Below are 21650 nucleotides of genomic sequence, written 5' to 3'. Positions count from 1 at the left end.
ATGAAAAAAATAAATGGCAAAATGAGTTGTAGTTATTTGTATAAGCTACTAGCTGTACCCGACGCGCGTTGCTACGCCAACAAAAAAATACATCATTATACTGATTTTCATGACAATCGGTTGAACGGGACAGAAGTTGCTACTCTGCAGTGCCACCTGGTGGCGAGTGGCTTCAATGAGCATATTATGCACCTTCTCTGTGGAAAAATACATATATATAGCAATTTTCATAATAATCGGTCCAGGTATCAAGTGAAGCCGTGACTATACTCAAATTTTGTACTCACGCAGTTTGCAAGATCAATCAATCGCTAAAAATATCAAATAGAAAAAGTTTTAAATCCCCCCGTTGCATGAAAAGCCATAAAACAATAAAGAAAGAATTTATTTGTTCAAACTCAAGAAAAAAGGCAACAGCTAACTTCTTATCAATGAGATCTTTCACGCGAATTAATTTCTGCAGCCGATAATTTTATTCGTATTTTTATCCAATGGATTGTGACTTAAATTGGAATAAAAAAGAAACTATCGATCGGATTTTTTTCGAACTGGTCTATAAACATTCCCAGTACCAAAAATAACAAACGGTGAAAGTTTCAGCCAAATCTGCCGGGTAGCTTTTGAGTTCATGGATGACATACAGACAAACATTCATTTTTATATATATAGATGTTCAGATAAGTACACGGCGGAGGTACTTCCACTCTCAGCGACGCTGAAGGAATGAAGGCCCATACACGGAAAAAAAAAACATTTTTTTAGTAGCTCGTAACAAAGCGGAAACTTACACACAGCGATTCCCTTCCATAAATTTTCATGTCGCGGGAGAGGAATTCGCGCTAGGTCTAAAATTTTTCACTGGGGAAAAAATCGCGTCATAGCCATTTCGCGTAAGTCGGATCGCGTTGTAGCGGGACTCGACTGTACTGACATTTTCAGATTTTGGAGTGGCCACTACAGGAACAAATTTGAGGTTTGAGATAAAATGGTTAAAAAGATGAACAAATTGAAGTTCTGGCATTTTTTAGAAAATGGGAGGATTAATGAAGACTTGGGCTATAATACGCTCATTGAGTTTCAAGAGAGGTAATTCATATTGTAGACCTGTAGACCAACAGTTTAAAAAAGATAAAATCCACTGTGGCCACTATAAGTGCGTTCTAAACCTTGAAGTGGCCACTAATGAAGCACTGGTCACTACTGGTGTGTTTACTTTACTGAGAGAAGTTTTTTCTTGGGTTTTTAGACTGTTGTATCAGACAAAATCGAGCCTCTCAGATCACGCACGAGATGCAAGGCGCTGGTAACGGATGGGTGCTACTTTTCAGTACTGAAGACAAAATGCCGTTTTCTTAAAAAAAAAAAAAAGACGTGGATGGATTTCCGTTGTTTAATAAAGAGATATTTAAAATCTTTTAATTTAAGGACGGAAATCCGTCTATCGATTTCTTTAAAGGCGGAATTCCGTCTTCAGTACTGAAAAGCGGCACTCTTGCTGTTAAGAAATAAGTTTAATATTATTGCGAAATAAATAAATGAACAAAGTAAATAAAAATAAAACCGACATTTTTCATACAAAAAGTGTTGACGAAAATATTAATAACTAAGGACGGGAAATTTCTTCATGAACTAAATTTGTTCCGTTTTATGTTTAGAGTGACTCGCTGGTGTGGTTGTAGATTAAGAAAAACTGCTTAATAAAGAGCTTAAATTTTTGCTGTAAGTTTGATCCCTTATGAGACAAGTCTTGTGCAACCTTCTTTTCCTTGAAAATTAAAGTCGAGTTTAAAATATTTCAAATTTTCAGTGATCATGAATCACCCCTAGATCGAGGTATTTCTTGATCACCTCTGGGGTAATTAATGATCGTCTAGTTTTTTTTTTGGACATAATGCATTTTTAAATGGTTATAAAGCAGTAATTGATAAATAATACATTATATCAAATAAGTAAGCCCAGAAGTCTTAGTTAAGCAGCAGACAAGATGATTTTTTGAATAAAAAAAAAATCAACACTTCGCAATCTCTAAATAGTGTAATTTCATAAAAATGACAACTTTTTTAAGAAAATATTTTTTTTAAACAAATTTTACTGGAATGATTTTATAAGTTATTTCATTCATTATACTGTTTTTATGAGCCAAGTGCAGTATATATTTTTATTTCGTATAAAATATGGTCACTTTTATTGTAATAAATGAACTTGGTAAATACTTGTCATTCCGGCACAAGACATAAATTTTAATTATTTAAATCAACAAAGTTAAAAATTGTTCAAAATAACCGAGATTTACTGTTAATGTCTGTATCTTTAAAACACCTATCTGTGAAAATAGTGAATTTATGCATTATTCATAATTTCGTTTCATACTAGGAAGTACAAATGCTTGGTTGGCAAAAATATCATTCCGTCACGAAGCAACAAATAACTTGAAAGTTGGGAAAAAAAGCAGTAAAAATCTTTTTTTGTTTTAATTTTTATAATTCGTTAAAAGTAAAAATAGTTTTGTTTTTCATAGTTTGGTGTTTTTCATAATTCATTTAATCGTCAACTATTAAACTCAAAGGGGAAATGTAAGTTTTAATGAAATTTTTTTTATTGAAATCTCACTTACACTTTAAAGTGTAACTCCGTAACATTGGGCGTCCTGCAATATCTTTAAACCCAGTATCATTTAACTTCTGCTTCTTTTTTTCCTTATTTCTTTGCATTCAATGTATGTTTTTATAGTGTTTTCAGTTAATATATACAACAGTCAACTAAAAGAACTGAAATTATGTATGTACTTGAGTTTAGTATTTACAATAGATGTGGAAGAACTAATCAAAAGCTGACAGATATTTTAGACAATTTGAAAAAAAAAATAACACAAATGATTGAATTGTAACAGAAGGTGAAGGGTTTGTAAATATATGGAATGTTTTGGAACCTACATATATGTAAAGTAAGTTTAGTAAGCAGATTAAAAAATGCTAAGTTTTATAAACTAACCAGCATATTACAATTAAGTAAATGCAGTCATACTGAAGTAAAGTGCTCTAGAATTCTAAGCAATAGTGAATATTTCATTCAAATTTCATGTTTTTAAACGAAAATTTGGTAAACAATTTTCGCGCTAAAAAGCGAATGATAAAGAATTACTCCAGGTAGCTCTATCATCTGCTTACTTTAAATATATACTCTTAAACTAAATGCTGAAAATATTGCAACTTATTGTAGATTTTAATGGATATCTTGGCTATTTAAAGTCCCACAGAGATGAGACCGGTAGAAATGGATTCACGGGAATTTTTCAAATTATTTGGTATTGATCTCACAACAAAATCATACGAATGGTGTAGTAATGAAAAAAAATAAATAAATAAATAGATATCAATCGAAAAAGCATAGTGAGGCATTTTTTTGGAGCAAAAAATATTTGCTTCGTCCGCCAGTGATAGAGACATAAGGTCTTAAAGTCTGCTAAAATTGTTTAAAAAAAAATGTCAAATGTAAAGGCTTGGTGAGAAAATGAAGGTATCATGTGATTTCACCGCAGGACATCCATCTGCAAGGCATGTGAAAGATGCCTTCCATTGCTCATCGAAACTCGATAAATTTTGCAACCTTTCTTTAAATTTCAGCAGACTTTAAGACCTCGTATTTCGATAACAGGGACGTGAGAGCAAATGCGCCCAGAAACATTTCAAATGCTACTTATTCAAATGTTTTGCATTATTACATAATCGTGCGGTTTCCTGGTCAGAACTGGACTCCCAGCCGCGTGGAAGAAGATTGTTGGACGTAGAAGTAATAAATTTGTGTATTTACTCTCGGTTTTTAATAGTGTAAATAAAAAAAATTGAATGTTTGAAAATAAAATTTTAAACATTTTTGTAAAATTTTGTAGACATCAGTAGGACTGAGATTTGTTGCATTGCGCTCAAGGTTTCATAATTGTTGACTTCCACATTTGAGGTAGTGAGAGAAAAAAAAAGTGATGTTAGACTGTTAGTGGATATTTTTAAGTTTTGAGCAAAACGTGTTTAAAATTACGGTCCTTGGTAGACTTTCATTGAAAAGTTTTTCTAAATCATGCTGCATGTATAGCTGCACCTACCAGGGCTGTGAGTAATATATCTTGCCCTAAGACATAAGACAGGTTCACCTACCATTCGTACTGGTTGTCTTCCTTTTTTTTTATAATTTTGGCACTTAGATCCTTTTGCTTCACACTGCCTCATTAGTAAGAATGAAATATTTCACTTGGCTTTAAAATGTTTCACCGCTGCAGGAGTTAGTCACATCAATATGAATAGACTCCAATGAGCTAGAGTTCTGAATTAGACGCTTACAATATAACTTCGAAATTCCAATAAGTTCAGTCATTAAACACCGCACTCGAAAATTATCTAGTACACTTACAAGTACTAGATAATTTTCGAGTAGTATATTAACGAGTGTGAATTTTATATTTTGGGTTTAAATTAATGATAGGTTTAAATGAATAAATCTTGTTTTGATACTTACTGTATAGTCCCATATTTTTGGAGAAGGACTGAGCGCAAAGCAGTTCAAACCCCCTTTCTGCGAAGTAACGAACAGGCCATGCATCCTTTTCGAGATCACCAGATGCAATTCCTTGGTAGGCGCAATCAAAAAAGGGAAACAAATTCCTTTCCTGTTCAAATTAGTAAGAGTAGTTAGAAACCTTTAATAGTTTGTTGATTCAATTCAATCCAATTCATTTTATTTCAATCAGGGTAATATTTTTTACAAAAATGCATTTCACAGATAAAATAAAAGAAATTACAAACAGAAACATATTTCACCCTGTGTGTTTGAAAATCCCTGATTGAGTAGGTGGGTGTAAAGGCTGTAACAATAGCCTGACTAGCTCCAATAGCCTTACTAGCTCCTACCACTCAGAAAAGAACTTAATTTAGAGCCAGCATATAACATAAGATAGTAATAGCAAAAATAAATGCATAATCATACAAAGAACACATAAACACAACACAAGTAATGCAATAAAGTATGTCGAATTTTATAACAAAATCAAGGTATACTATTACAAATATGCCTAAATTAATTGCAGTAAAGTTGAGGATAACATTTTTAGCTTTTTCTTACACAAATTTTTAATATTTATGGTTTTTAAACAATTGGGTAAGGTGTTCCACAATCTTGGTCCGTAAGAGTTAATGCTATTAAACAATAGATTTGTTTTTACCCGACTGCGCATGCATGTATGTATGTCTGTTCCTATGTGGCGTTCTACAGGCTAAACGCCTTGGTCAATTTTGGTATTCTTACGTCGATCGATTTGTCTTAACCTTGGGAGTGTCACTAAACACATGACAGTAATCAAAAGTACTATTTCAAAAACCAGTTGCCATTTTGTCAGTTTGGGATCGGCGCACGCTGGGTGTCGCACATTGTGTCGCACGCTACCTGCGTGCGACAAATGCAGGTAGTTTTCTCTGCCTGAATTTTTTGTTTACTAAGTCTACTAATTGGGGTCTCAGTGGCCGAGTGGTCTAAGCAATTGCTTCTCCCGCTTGAGGCGGTGGGTCAAGACACCTTTGCTCCGGATGTACTCTCCCCTCTTTCTGATGTAAATTCTTTCATGTGTTCTTTATGTGTAATCTGTACAGTAATAAAAAATATATTATGCGTAACGAAGGCAAGACACCCAGATTGTAGTCCTCATCAAAATAAATCCGTGCAATAAGCACCAAAAGAAAGTCTACTAATTCGGTTTTCATCTCTAACATGTTGCATTTTTTTCTGTCGTGATTCAAGAGACTGAGTTTCGCAACGTGTACTTTCTTGACGGGCTTTTTTGTTCTTGACGGGGTATGTTTGTTCCTACATATGTGGCGTTGTAGAAACTAAACGCCTTGGCCAATTTTGATGATTCTTACGTCAGTCGATTTGTCTTAACCTTACAAGTGTGACTAAACGCAGTAATCAAAATTCACCATAGCAACAACCAGTTGCTTTGTTGTTAATTCGGCATCGTATCGCACGCGTTTTCGCTGCTTGCATTTTTTGTTATCGGAATTAGTGGCCTAAAGGCTTCATTTTAATTTTAATGGAACCAATGATGGTAGTTTCTTGGATCTTCTGCAGTAAACGAATATTTCTAACCTTGGACTTTAATTTCGCATTAAAAAAATAAAATGCCAGCTCCAGAGGTAGGTGATATGTTAGTAAGCTCATATTAATAATTGCGTTAAAAATCTTTTATCTGTACCAATGTCTAAACATTTTATTTCATTTCTAGTCTGGTACTATGAGGGATCATACTGACATTGAAATTTGCTTTTAGGAAACTTTTTACATTAAACTGTCAAGTTGACCGAGTCGCCCAAATTTAAAAAAAAAAAAAAATGTAAAAATGTTGCATTTTATACGTTGGTTAGTACATTACTGTACAAGAACTTGACCAGCCTTACACATAAGACAGGATCGTGAGCATAGCACTTTAACCCCGGACAAAATACGCAGTGAAGGTGTGACAAGGAGAACAAATTCAAGCAAGGTGCCCCAATCGAGCCCACGATCGCATTTACAGTGCTAAGGCAGCTTCCGGAGCAAGAGTGTTCCTCCGTTCGGCCACGAAGGTTCCTTTAACGTCATTTGATTCCATTATTAAAAATTGTATGATTTAATGTCACTTAAAAAAACAGACTAACATGTTCAAAAATGTAATCGTTGTTCTAGGGTATTTTCATCATGGACCCCATTGTAATGTCAATTTTTGAGAAATGTTTTTCATTGTTATAAGGCTTTCTAGCATCTTTTTACATTATTCTAGGATATTTTCATCGATGAATCCCACAGGACTACACAGTAATTTGAATTTTACAGAATTTTTTTTCATTGTTACAAGGTTTTCTGACTTCTTTTTACATGAATAAAAAGCGCAAAAAAAAAAAAAAAAAAAAAAAAATCGCATTTTAAGTGTGCTTAAAAACTTTGGCAACGTGTGACACTGTTTGGCAGCTGGCAGTCTTGACTTATTTTGCTGCTTCAGCTTTATAACTTTTTTGGGACCTCGGTAGTGCAGTTGGTTGGCGCGTCATTGTAGTAATCCCGAGGTGGTGGGGTCGATTCCCGCCCGTTGCCCTGGTTGTAACTTCCCCCTCTATGCTGTTAATTCTGTCCTACACAATGTTTACATTCGGAAACAGGCACCGGTCGCACCGGTGCCACCGCAAGCGGTCGAAACGGTTGAGTCCCTAATTGAAAACTCATTGCGACTCGAACGTTTCCGAACGCTAGCGGTGGCACCGGTGCTACCGGTGCCTGATTCCGAATGTAGCCTATGTGCCTGTATTGTGCTGTCTGTCATATTGGACGTGAGTTCATAAACGGGTCCTGTGTGACCAAGTACACGAACTCGAAATGTTGTCAATAAACCAAAGCTTTATAACTTAATTTTTGTCTGTTCCTTGCTAAGATTTTGCACGTTCAAGCAATTACGAAATGGATCGACACGCTAAGGTTATTGATAAGCAGGCGGATAGCTGTTGATTAAAGGTTAGTACGAAACTCGATACTTATTTGTGTACCACAGATAGACTGCCAATAACTAGGAAACTCTGTTTAAGGTTTGGATCAAGCAATCGACTTTTTACCCGACTGCGCGTGCAATAAGCACCAAAAGAAAGAAAGTCTACTAATTCGATTTTCATCGCTAACATGTTGCATTTGTTTCTGTCGTGATTCAAGGCATTGAGTTTCGCGACGTGTACTTTCTTGAGAGGCTTTTTTAGTTCTGCGAGAAAGATTTGATTGACGGGGGGACGCTTCCGATTTCGCATCATCATGAGCTATACAGGCTGTTTATATAGCTGTGCTGTTGTTGACCTAAGTTCCCGCATTTTTGCCGAAGGTCAAGCACAAAGCTTTAAGCCGAGTTAGGTCCCTAGAGGGACTAATTATCAGTAGTTTAGACCACCGCAAGTTACTTAATAAACCTCAAGATACAAACTCTTTCAATGAAATAACAAGGTTGCGAAATGTACCGTCTTATAACCATAGTAACTAAGTCAATGAAAATTAACTAAAAAGTGTAAAGTAAAAAAATATTAAATAAAAACAAAAAACCCGACTGCGTAAAAACCAAAAAAATTAAACAGAAAATGTATAAGCCCAGTAGTTTAGAATGTAATAAGTACTACTGAATAACTACACCGTTGAAAAAGTTTTATAACCGTACACAAATGAGACAAATCATAAATTCAGAAGCAGAATAGAAGGATCAACAGTGGGGGCCCATTCAAATTTTACGGGGTTCCTTGAATCAGAAAGGAATGGGCCCTAACTGTACAATGTACATCCTTCTATTCTGCTTTTGAATTTATGATTTGTCTTATTTGTGTACGGTTATAAAACTATTTCAACGGTGTAGTTATTCAGTAGTACTTATTACATTCTAAACTGCTGGGCTTATACATTTTCTTTTTAGTTTTTTTGGTTTTTACGCAGTCGGGTTTTTTGTTTTTATTTAATAATTTTTTATTGCATTAATAGGTATAACATTTTTACGGTTTCTAGTGGGATAATTGTGAACCATTTCACGGATTGTTACTATTTTCAAATTTAAAACCCTTTATTACTAAATCACGCATAAAAATACCAACAGTATATTTATAAATTTGTTCCACGGTCTTTAAAAAGATTCTATTACTGTTACCCACAATATTATCTCTATTAATTATTCTGTGAAATCTTTTTAATAAAATATTTATTCTATTTAGATTATTTTTAGTTGTTGGGCCCCTAGCGAGAATACCATAATTGAGAACTGAATATATCAAAGAAAAATATAAAATAAACAGAACATCAGCAAGAAGGATATTAGACACAAAATTAATTAAACCTTACTTACGAGAAATCTTTTTTGAGACAAACTCAAGAGAGATTATAATGAGAATAAAAAGCAAACACGTTCGAGGACAAATGTGACCTTTGGTCTTATAAGATATTTGAGGTCTAATTTATCATGGAGTATATACATTTCCCAAAAAATGTTCAGGAGGTGAAAAACACGAATTAGGCTAACAGAAAAATAGCTTAATTATGTAGTCTGCGTACGAAATTTAGCACATGAAAAATCATGTCGAGAGTAAAAAATTTTTACATAAAAATGAGGGAGGTATCGCCATTTTACTTTTGGATATGTCTTTTCGTTTAAAAAAGAAGCAAAATACTGTGCCCTCTTGGTTGAAAACCTGAATGTTGATATCTCCAATTTCACTAAAAAACGTCACCACCTCATATCGAAGTACTTAAACCTAAAATTAATGTATCAAAATTAGGAGATTTTGAACATACGGTCTTTTGAAAGAAGAAAAAAAAATCGTTTAATAGATTCAATTAAAATACGTTCCCTTTTGTTCGAAATGACGTTAAAAATAATAAGGGACGTATTTGTTACCTTTTGATAGAAAATTCAAACTTTACCCTTTAATAAATTATGATTTGTTGCGTTTGTATTTCTGGAACCGAGGGGTTCGCTTAAGGTCATCTGAAAGATATAGAAAATGCCAAAAAAAGAGTTTTTCTAAAAAGAGGGTATGATCCCTTGTCATATATTAATCCTTATTTATAATTTATTCTGTCATACAAAAGGGATAAACACACGCACACACACTTTTAAAACCAAGTTTTCTGCTCAACTATGACGTCTATTTTAGACATTAAAAAAAGGTGGAAATCGTGTAAAAAATGACTGAAATTTTGAGTTAAGACCACAGAGAAAAATAAAAAAAAATAGATAGGAAATCATAGCATAGCTTTCGGATATTTTATGGTTTATCTAGACAGCACTTAGTCGCGGAGTAGTGGCGAAGCCAGAAAAAATTTCTGGGAGGGGTTTTCGAAATCGAAAAGTGTTGCTTTTTTTCTTATTCATCAATAATTCGAAAATTTTATTATAAATGTAATTAAGCAGTTCCTATGGCTTTGTAATTATTTATTTTTATCACATTCCTAAAATAATTCAAAATTCGTATTGCTATCACAACGGATTTAAAACGAAAAAAGGGGGATGGGAGAAAAAGCTCAATATATCTATCATTACATTTGCTTAAATCTTACATTCATTTTTCGTGGGTTTTTTTTCGCCGGATCATTTAAAACCTCCTCTTCATTTACATCAATATTTCTATGAATGTCAAATGCAAGATAATGACGATTTCCATTTTTTTCGATGAAAATTGGAAAACAGTCATGGGAAATTTATTCTAGTAGGCTTTTTCCCCCCAAGTTTCACTAAAAAGGATTTGTCGCTAGAACGTAGCAAAAATAGGGCTGTATTATAAGGTCTATAATTTTGAAGTGAAGTGTCCAAATTTTAATCTAAAACATGGAAACGTTTTCTATAGGCATGTAGAAAATGTTTTTACATTGATATGATCGAAATTTCATTTGTATCCTGTTAAAATAAATCAAAATTCTGTGCCCTGACAAAAGCTAAATAATGGTAGAGATTTCGATTTTCAACTAGATGAAAAGTTATATATATAACGCCATATAACGCTAAGATTCAAGTTTAGGGCTTTAGTTCACTCCCTTGTCTTGCGAAATTCGTAACCATTAACTGTCATTAGCTGCCTAACATGTTATTTTTCGCATTTAAATAATTCGCAAAAACATGCATTCGAAAATTTATAGATGCCTTTGAACGTGTTTTTTTAAAGAATAGATTCTGATTTTAACATAAATTCCGAATCTGATATTGAGTTTGATTGATAAAATGTATTTTATTTCCCGGTATATTAGTGGATTATTTGATTCTTTGTTCCCATTCTTTTTTTCTTTCTTTATTACTTTTTTCTTTAAATATTTTTAATTCCTTAATTTCAAAATATTTTTTATACAATAAATAAAATCTTTTCATATTGATTATTATCCATATATTAATTTTTATAAACTCCTTGCATATTTTTCACACGATGCGTTCACAATAGTGGATACGCCATTTTGTTTACAGCAATTTTGACTTCAGATTTATAATCAGCGACCTTAAAAACCCCTCTATACCAATTTGGGCACAAATCTAAGTTTATTTGAGGTTTTGGTAAGCTTTTCGGGATTTGGTCCCACTGTGCGTCATTGAGGCACTGTACAGATCCCAATCTACCAATTGACAGAGTAGGCAGCTGCCTAGGGCGGCAAATATTTTAGGGGCGGCAAATTTCGCTCTAGTCTCATTTTTTAAATTATTTTTCTTGAAAATAAAACATCAGTTTTTTTTTTCTTAATTCTTCCCCAAAACAACGACGTAACTAATCCTAACTTGTCAGCGGACTTGACCGTATAATTGTCGAAACCACAGAAAATGCGGTGTGACAGACTTCCGGTAATGGGTAATCAGTTTCAGTTTTAACTTGCGGCAAGGACGGAAAACACCCCCTATAGAAAACATACACTTTGATCTATACCTTCCAGGAATTTCCTTCCCTTAATCGAAAGAAGGTCCTTCCGGAGCGCATGAAGAATGTGCAGAACTGGAAGGGCTGAGTGACCATTATCTCCTTTTGAGTTTAAAAAGAGCATTTTATTCCTCTTATACCCTTTGGAGTGTTCATCACGAAACATTGAATTGGAAAGAAATTTGGGATTATTACTTCCGCTCAGTGAGTTAGTTAAAACATACTTCGTTTGGAAAAGCTTAAATACTGTTTAGTCCATCAATTTGTAGAAATCATTTATTTGTAGAACGAATCAAAATATTTTTTTAATTTTTAATATGTATTGTTTATGTTCTTTAGATGGGGGGACGCTTTAAAGTGCCACAATTTGATTGTTTTAATGAATGTCGGACATAACGTCCAATGTTTGAATATTAAAAAAAAAAGGGTAAGTAAACCGAAGGATTTTGAAATTGCGGTGTTTTTTATTGCGCAGTTAAATTTGTCCGGTTACTTTGTTAACGAAAAAAAGAACTAAATTTTGTTTTTGTCAATTTAAGTGCCGTTGTTAGAGTCTTATGAAAGTGTTTAAAATCGAATGCAACATTTCAGACACAAATACTAAAAGGCAGAACATAATTTTAATAAATAATTTTTGAATTAATAACGCTTTTGAAACGAACAGAAAAGATTTAAAAATAGCCTCCAAGCCTTGTGCAGATTTAAAGCCCCATAGAGATTCTGCATGCCTTACAGATTGCCTGAAAAGTTTGTGATTGCGAATTTTAATAGCAATCAAAATACTTGCAATATTTAAAAGGAAAGACATGGCGTGCATGTAGTACTACATCACTATAAGAAGTATTAAGAGTACATACATGTATATATGTATATGATTTCACGAAAATAAAGCTATCGGTGATTTCGCGTTTCAAATATTTTGTGAATTTACTATAAACAGAATCAAAATTTGATTATAATATGCATAAAGTTCAAATATTTCGCCAGTCTAAAATTTTCTCTATTACGATGGGCTCGTGAAAATTAAAGAATCGTGAAAAAATGTGCTTTTCAGTATTTAAATTGACCTTGGATAAATCACGTAAGTGGAGGGGGCGGCTGATTTCAAATCTGCCTAGGGGCGGCATGAAACTAAATTCGGCCCTGGCACTGTAGCGGAGTACGTGACATTCTTCCTATTCTATAAACAGGGCAAATTCGAACTCCAACCTCACAGGTTCATCGGCAGTTCTCTCTTCATCGATTTAGCTTGATTGAGATATCTTCCAGGAGGGTATTAGAAATAACAGAACTCTTTTGCTATATGTCAGCATTTAAACACGTCTCGCAGTACAGAAGTTACGGATATCAAAATCCTAGTGTTATTCAATAATTAAACAAGATTCACATACCTCCATTACATCTGCAATGCGTTTCCATTGCTCTTTCGACGGATCGATTCCAGTGGGGTTGTGTGCACAGACGTGAAGTATAACAACGGAGTACTGAGGAGCATCCTAAAAAATGTAGATAGAAGCGTTCTTACAGTAATTTTCTACAGGAAAAAATGTTCTACTGCAATTTATTTCAATTTTTAAAGTGAATTAGCACCAACCGAATCAAACACAAGATTCCCAAGCCTTTATCCCCAAATTTTATCCTTTATATCAAACACCGAAACAAGTGTGCTATTTTTGCTTTTGCGTCTTAAAAACTAAAAAGCCTTTAATTTCAAAATGTCGTACTCATGACCAAAATTTCAAATGAATTGATCACATTATTTTCATTACCGACCAACAACAATTGGCACTAAATCTTCAAATTAACTTCCAAGTCGGAGAATATATTATATTTATACATCTCCGCCTGACTATTTTCTATATTGGACTGTTTGATCAACAGCAGTCATAATTTTATGAGATGAATTAAAACCAGTGGCGCACACAAGGGGGAGGGGATCCAGGGGATCCAGACCCCTCCCATAGATCTTGCTTTTTTTTAGAGAGTGATTACGATTCTATGTATTTTGTCCGCAGAATAATTTCGAACGAGGGTAACAATAATTTCAGTTTTATTAAGTGAAAAAATAAAATCCTCATGTTAAAAGATCAAAAGTATTGTGTATTTCTCCTATAAAGAATTGCGTATATGAAGCTGAATGGTGATTATTAAAGCATTGTTATAACCATGTTTTTAGTTTTGTAGCTATAAATGAAAATTTGATTCTATAAACTTGAATCCATTTTTTAACTCTGAGAAAAGTAAAAGTAAATTATTATGCTTTCTGGTTATTTAAGTAAGTATATTTCATTAAATAATGCTCCGCAATTCAGTGGGAGTAGGTTCGAAACAGCATTGAGGCAAATCTCGAGGGTACTTTTCAGAGAAAACACTAAAAGATGCTAAAAGTGATTTGTAAAAGAAATATATGTATATACGTATCATTGTCTAATTTTTCTTATTAATTAACTAATAATTGATAGTTTATTTTTTCTGTTTGGGGTCGTTCTCGGGAATCGATAAAATCATGTTTGACGGCGTATTGTGGTATAATATGAGAATGAGGCTTTCGACTATGAACCCTCCCCTTACAAAATTTCTGTGTACGCCACTGATTAAAACTTTTATTACAAAAATAAGAAATTGTGGACAAATACTATTAAAGTAAAAAAAATGTGTCATTCTCAAACTTACTCTTAAATCTTCTAAGAGACCTTCTATATCCAAGCACTTTTTCATGGAATGCCAGTACCTATAGATTCTACAAATAGCAAATCCAGCGTAAGGGAAGACAAGGTGATGACTTGCTGTAAAATAAATATATTTTCAAAATAAAGTTCGGAATTTTTCTGTAAAGTTATTCTGCCTTAAGAATAAAACTACTGCAGCTTTGTTTTGAAACAGCTTGGAAGCAGGAAAATTTCAATTTTGGATCTGGAAAATGTCGATTCTTATGCTGAAATGTTTGGTTTTGCAGAGTAATTAAAGATTTAAAATAGGAAAAAAAAACAAGTGTGGAACAAAGCATATTAACTTTGGAGCATGCATTTATAATTTTTAAAAAATAATACATTTTAGTGCTCAAAAAAGAACATTAGCTTGCTAATTTAAAAATTTTGTTTGCGGTCCATAGTAAAAAAATTGATTTTATATAATGTCGATGGGCTAAATCAGAGTTTCAATCCCTTTACTTCTATCACGTAAGGTTTTCTTGCGAAATAAATTTACATGTGTTGTATAATTACGTAAATTTCATCACACATATTTTAAAAATGCGTTTTTGTTTTAAAGAAAAAGCAATAGTTAATTTTAAAAACTTACTGACTTTTTTATATAAAAATCTCTGGACATATCGAAAGTATAATGTAGAGAAAATAAAATCAATTTAAGGGGGAGAAAAGCTGATTAGATACAAAAGAAAAAGTATGATTTCCATAATTTATTTTCATAAAAAAGTTACTATACAATTTTTGTAATTATGTACTTTATAATAAAGCAACATTTGAAAAATATTCTGTGAAGGTTTCATTATTCTCTACGAAGAAATGAGCCATTCACAGTGACTTTCCTCGGACGTCTCAGGATAAAAGAGTAAAATAAATCTTCATTGTAGTACCCCTCATAAGTAATCACTTGATCATCTGAAATCGAAAGCCTGAACAGATTTCATTAGTGAATCAACTTCTGCCGATAACGTCATTTTTTAAAGAAATTTACATAATTTCAAAAAGGAATTTTTTTTTTTTTGGGGGGGGGGGTTAAAAAAAGCTGTTTTGACTTCTAAGTACTGTAAAAAATAAGAAATCAATTGAGACAATTAGAAGCAAGATGATATAAGTGACAAAACTAAAAATTTAGAGATATTCAGTACAAATGGTAGTTTCAGTAGCCCTTGTAGGTGCTGCTATACAGCATGATTCAGGGGGGGAAAATCAATGAAAGCCTACTTAGGAGCTGAACTTTAAACGCGTTTTACTCGAAACTTTAAATTGTCCACTTGCATCTCTTTGCTTCTCACTGCCTTAATTAAAGAAAACAAGCTAGACGTTGTTACCAGCAGAAACTTTCAAACTAATAAAATAATTTTAATTTTTAATTCTAAATGATACAGTGATGAGTGATGAGGGGCACCACAATGAAACTTTTTTTTTTTTTTTTTTGGCGTGAGACGTCCGCAGAGAGTTGCTGTCAATGGCGCATCTATACTAATAATATAAAACTGTACAGTTTGTTTGTTTGAACGAGCTAATCTCAGAAACTACTGATTCTAATTGAAAAATTCTTTTTGTGTTGAATGGCCCATTGATTGAGGAAGGCTTTAGGCTATAGAACATCACGCTATGACTAATACGAGTGGAGCAGCAGCAATAAAAAATGTTATGAAAACGAGAAAATTTACATTATAATCAAAATGCTTGGAACGCAGGATATGCGTAGCCACGGTGACTCGACCTGAAAGTGCGGGCTCCGCAATTCAGTGGGAGTAGGTTCGAAACAGCATTGAGGCAAATCTCGAGGGTACTTTTCAGAGAAAACACTAAAAGATGCTAAAAGTGATTTGTAAAAGAAATATATGTATATACGTATCATTGTCTAATTTTTCTTATTAATTAACTAATAATTGATAGTCCATTTGGTCGAGATCATAGTAATGAATAGCCCATTTATTTGTGGAAGGCAAGAGGCTGTTTTTTTTTAAATCAGATTAACCGAAATATTTATAATTGCAAATTAAATGTTTAATTAATTGTTTAGTTCTATGAATTCCTAATAGATGGGTGGGTAAGTTAATTTTTCGAGGGGGCGCTGGCCGATAGTGTCTATAGCTGCAAAGAACCATGCCCATGCTACGCTGTTGTGATCAGCGAACAGATTTTTGAATGCGGTTTTTTTCCCCATGATCAGGTACATAATTTGATTTTTCTATTGGATTTTGTTTTCCTTATTTATTCAACGTTTGTTTTTGTTCTTATAGTTGAAGATAGTAACATATCTAAGTAAATAATTTGATTTGTCGTATTATTCAGTTGTGTTTATTTGACGAAACACTTTAAATTGCAGGGAAAAAACCGCTTCACTCGCTCAAGGGCAGGGTTACGGTAGCGTGGTTGCTTGGCGCGTTAAGCGATGAACTATGTAGTTGAAGGATTATTTTCAGTTTTAAAGCTACTGTTAATATTTTTATGTGTTTTGGCGAATAGTTTTAAATTCCAAAGAGACATTAATAGTTCTTTTGAAAAGGTATGTACGCATTTTAATTGAAGAAACATAATCATTTCACATCAGAAGAGGGGCAGGGGGGGGGGGGTCGTGGATTTTTTTTGTTCAACGGACTTCCTTTAACTTCTTAGCACGGGCATCGCCGCGCGGGTACTGCTAGTTTCTTCATAAAAATGAATGAAAATTTCACAGAATATTCATCAAATATTTCTTTATTACGTAATAGTTATAGAAATAAATATACTATTAACTTGGCTGACAAAACGAAAATAAAATGTGCTTTTTACTTCCTTTTATGAAGTAAAAGAAGTTTTGTATTCGCGAAAAAAATTTAACCCAAAAATCGGCCTTAAATTCCATTTTGCTCGCCCCCGAATGAATATTAAGGTTTTTTTTTTTTTTCAACCCGACAACACGTGCATATATGCCTAAGAACGTATAGACACCCGAAATAGCCATTTTAACGATCCCCGAATTAAATACAGCGAGTTTTCTCGTGACGTCCGTATGTACGTATGTGTGTATGTATCTCGTATAACTCAAAAACGGTATGTTCTGGAAAGTTGAAATTTGGTACGTAAACTCCTAGTTGTGCACCTTCCTTTTTGGTTGCATTCGGATGCTCCAAAGGGGGTCTTTTACAGCTTTTTGGGGGGAAATCTTTGTTAATTTCAATGCAAACTCAAGTGATGTTATAATTCGGCAAACACCTGACGATATATCGCTAAACTTTTTACCGCCAAATTTTTTTCGCTAACTTAGCGACAAATTTGGCATGTTTTTTTTTTTTTTTAATTTTAAATCTGGTTTCATTTTGGCCCCTATTGGCGATATTTAGAGTTAACCATTGAATCACATTAAAATGTCCAATATTGGGAAAAGTAATCTGTATAAAACGATTTTTTTTGCTTCAGTTCGCAACAAACTTGGGATAAAAATATTTAAAGTGTTCCTTTGCTTACTTCAAGGCACTATTATCATTAAATTGGCGTAAAAGGAAGTCATTTGATGCACACATCAACTCGTTTTATATTAAATTAATCTTACCCTCACCCTCTAAAAAATAAATGGTTCACCAATAGGAACTTTTGGCCTTGAGTTTGATTTCAGAATGATAAAAATATCCCCAAGACGTTCAAACTTCGGAGGCATAGCTAGTGTAATTTAAAATTGTTCACAATTTTTTTTTTTTTTTTTTTGAGATAAACTTTCTTAAATACGTTGTGCATACATCGTGCTCTCTTTTTTTTTTTTTTTGAACCTTTAAATAAATTTAATATTACTGACATGCATATCACCACATCAAATATGTTTCGCACACAAATTTTCATGTAAGAAAAGAAATTCCTTGAGTTTTTAGGTGTACTTAATATTTCTAGAAGCATTCAATGCACAAACAAATTGAAAAGTAACTGGATCTATACAACTAGCGCGAGCTCGATTCAGTGATACAAATAATTGTTTCAACACTATGTAGTTAAGAATAGTCATCAGTAATACGAAGCATTTATGGAAGAGAAAATAACAAAGGAGAAATATTTGCATTTTTTAAAATTATTTAATAGAAAACAAAAATCTATTAAGTATTTTAATAGAAAAAAAAAATAGGTTTCTTTCTTCTTTTGAATTTTTCTTAGAATGGCGTGCCCAATCTTACTTGTGCTCTTTTTCTTTTAAGGAAAAAAATTGCAAATATTAGCATTCAAAAAATAATATATACATACACACCCACACACACACAACTTTGTGCTATGATGTTTCATTGACACAACTTGACATATGCTAGCAAAGAGTAAATTATTAAACTAATTTTTGGAAAAAAGAAATCAAAGGTTTTTTAACTAGGTTGTAAGTGCAGCAATAAAGTCGATCATTTATTTAGACTGAAGTAAAATCTCAATTTCAAGCGTCTCTATCAATGCATTGAATTGCAAATATTTCTTTAATATCAATATACTAAGTTTTATCTAAAAAATAAAAGAAATAATTACTTCAATCATAAACAAAACAGATTTTCGTTAATGATTTTTGTAAGATTCAAAATTATAAATGCAAAATCACCAACTTTTTAGTTTTAACGAAGGTAATTTTGAAATCTGAAAAATATTATTATGAAAAACGAAACTTAAAAAATCTCTCTTAAAACATAACGATTCGCCAAATTTTTTTCGAGTTGTATACAAAACATAATTGTACAAATGAAATTGTATTAATTTGAGAAGAAATAAAATCTATAACAATTTCAGCATAACTGTTTTACGTTGGAAAAATCATATGTTTTTTTAATCACAAAATCACGTATTCTTTCAGCTGTAAAACATCTTTTTAGTTTTCTGCCCATAATTTTTTAAAAAAGTGTATCAATAAAAAACAAAATTTTCTTCGTAGATTAAACATTAATAGATGTTAGGGATCAAAAATCTCATGCATGATTTTTAAAAAACTCATTTTTCATGCAAAAGAAAAACTGCAAAGGATTTTATTTTTTGATATAAATGATTATTAAGATGTAATATTTGTATTTTCATTCAAGATTTTAATGATTTACTGTTATTATTCGGCAACGATGCAAAGGTACAATATATATATTTTTTTAATAAAATTAGGGGTAATTGTAACCCCGAAACACGTATCTGTTGTATTTATTATCACTTGTGCACTTCAAACGTGATAATTTTTTTAATGTTGTATTCATATTTAAATTTAGCTGTAAATGAATTAGTTTTGGTACTAAATGACATTTTTGTTGACAGGATGCGTCTCTTAGCAAAACATAGAAGCAGAACATTTGCTAAATAAGGTGAGTCTATTCTTAGCAGTATAAACTTTCATAAATAGCACTGTATAAAAAAATTCAAAGAGATCTGTTTCGTGCTTGATAGTATTATTTTTGTTGAATTAAGCAGCAAAAGTAGAGTAATTATACCGGTGGCACAACCAAAAAATGGGTTTAGAGGGATAATTTTAAATTACTTTGTCATTGTTCGAATATGAGCACAAAGAAATAGAGGAGAACGCGGAGGTTTTTCCCCCAAAACATTTTCTTCATTGAAAAATGAAAACTCAGTTTTAAACGGTGTTTGGTAAAGTTAGGGGTAGGAAAGGTTTTGGGACCCTCCAAGTAATTTTTTCGGAATTGATTGATAAACTCAATTATAGTTCATAATTGTTGACTTTAGGGGGAACAGAGCATCCCAATAGGACGTCACAGCAGGTCACTGTAACCTCCCAAAAAGTTCTTGCGGGTTTTGTGAACTCCCAAATTTTTGCCTGACGATTCGGTATGGTTTGGGACAGTATTGCTTCACAGCAATTCATTTTCTGTATTTATTTTTTTAATGATGTCTGATATCTTTCCCTATTAGCTGAATGCTCTTATTTTATTTTTAATGATGTCTGATATCTTTCCCTATTAGCTGAATGCTCTTATTTTATCATTCAGTCAAGTTCGGAGTTTCATTCGGTAAATTAAAAATTTCCATCCGCCAAAAATCTAAGTTTGAGACGCCCCTGAGGAGGGAAGGCATATGCTCAGGGACTGTCCCTGGTTGATTTTTCGAATGGATTACTTCCCCATCGAAATGTTTCGAAAATGAAATTTAAAAGCCCATGTAGATCCTATTGCAGATTATATTTGATGATGTTAGGGGAAATAGGTTTCTGTGTGATTCTCTACTGGAAATGCTTTGAAATTGAAGTCATAAATATGACGTTTCTAGACTATCTTGAGTGATGTTAGAGGGGGAGGGGGGTTAAGCGGCTCTCCTCAAATTTTTCAATACTGAAGTTTTAAAAACTTAACTTTTTTCTTTCTTTTGTGATATTACTGGGAACGGGTTTGGGATTTCTCCAAGGAAGTTTTTTTTTAATTGTAGTCATGAAAAGACTATTGTAGACCATAACTGGTGACGTGACGCACTGTTATGACTTTGGAGTGGAAGAGGGTCTTCGTGGGCGTAATATTTTGAAGACTCTTATTTTCAGACGGACTAGCAAAGGGTCATAAAAAGGGAATGAAACAAAGAGGAGGTAGAGGAAGCGTAATTAACTGACCAATAAACTGCAACTATAGGAAACTTTTCATTTACAAGTTTCTGTGTTAACGAACTACGATTTTTTCCCTTCATTATTTATTTTTTTCTTATTAAAATAACTTTATATGCCCTTGTTCTTTTCTTCAATAAGAAAGAATAATTTTGAAAAACATTCAACTCAGCATTCGGAAGGGAGGGAGACATAGTCATGTGGGTCTTCCTGTGGTTGCGCCACTGTCTCTGAAGCTTTGCTTTGGTGGCTGTCACTGTGGTAGTAAAATAGCTGTTAACTTTAACGGTTTTTTATTCTTTTGTTTCCCCTTCTTGTGAGCAGAGGTTTTTCTAAAATAAGTCAGTCGTTTAGCGCAAAAGTAGTTGAAAGTCAATTTTTTTTCATAATTCGTATATACACCATGAAAAATTAGTTTAATACCTCCTTCTACTTCATGCACAAGTGGTGCACATCAATGTTCAACCCATTTGCCAGTAATTGTAAAACGGAGCAGCAATAGTGTGTTTTTTGCGCAAAAGAGGATACTACTAAAGCTGGACCATGGAGAACTGACGGATGAACTGAAAGCGGAAACATTATATTTATTATTTGTAATAGGCTGTTGGTTATTATTTTGCAATAGATAGGATCAGCTAGACCGCACGTCTTACTGCTCGGCCATGTTCGGGCTGATTCTACCAATTACAAATGATATTTTCACTTCCAGCTCATCCGCCATCTCTCCATGGTCAAGCTATATACAATTCAGTTACTCAAAACCTTGTTTTTTTTCACTTAAATCCCATTTGGACTTCACGGATTATATAACTGTCCAAAAGTCTTGTTTAAAATATCCTGCAACTAACATTTGATGGGCACTAGTTTTCAGAACTTATTTGTAAAGCTAAAATGAAAAGCAAATTTTAAAAAACTGCACATGTCTAGCTTACTTGTCTTAAATGTAGAATCTTGGTTGAAATAAACTATTGATTTAAA

At 33.0% G+C, this 21650-nt stretch overlaps 1 protein-coding gene across 1 annotated transcript in view; it reads right to left on the bottom strand.

Moving 5' to 3' along the window:
* The window catches only part of LOC129219054 (aspartate aminotransferase, cytoplasmic-like), a 71863-nt gene that overhangs the window by 12487 nt on the left and 37726 nt on the right, over window positions 1-21650 (bottom strand). Inside the window, exons 4-6 of the mRNA XM_054853374.1 lie at window positions 14103-14215; window positions 12821-12925; window positions 4510-4660 (exon numbers count right to left, since the gene is read on the bottom strand). Coding sequence (XP_054709349.1) covers window positions 4510-4660; window positions 12821-12925; window positions 14103-14215 — 369 coding nt within the window. The remainder of the gene's footprint in view (window positions 1-4509; window positions 4661-12820; window positions 12926-14102; window positions 14216-21650) is intronic.

This window comes from Uloborus diversus, chromosome 3, assembly GCF_026930045.1.
Source record: "Uloborus diversus isolate 005 chromosome 3, Udiv.v.3.1, whole genome shotgun sequence".
Taxonomy (NCBI): domain Eukaryota; kingdom Metazoa; phylum Arthropoda; class Arachnida; order Araneae; family Uloboridae; genus Uloborus; species Uloborus diversus.
Note: the sequence above shows the minus strand (reverse complement) of the source record. Positions and strands in the feature narration are given on the sequence as shown.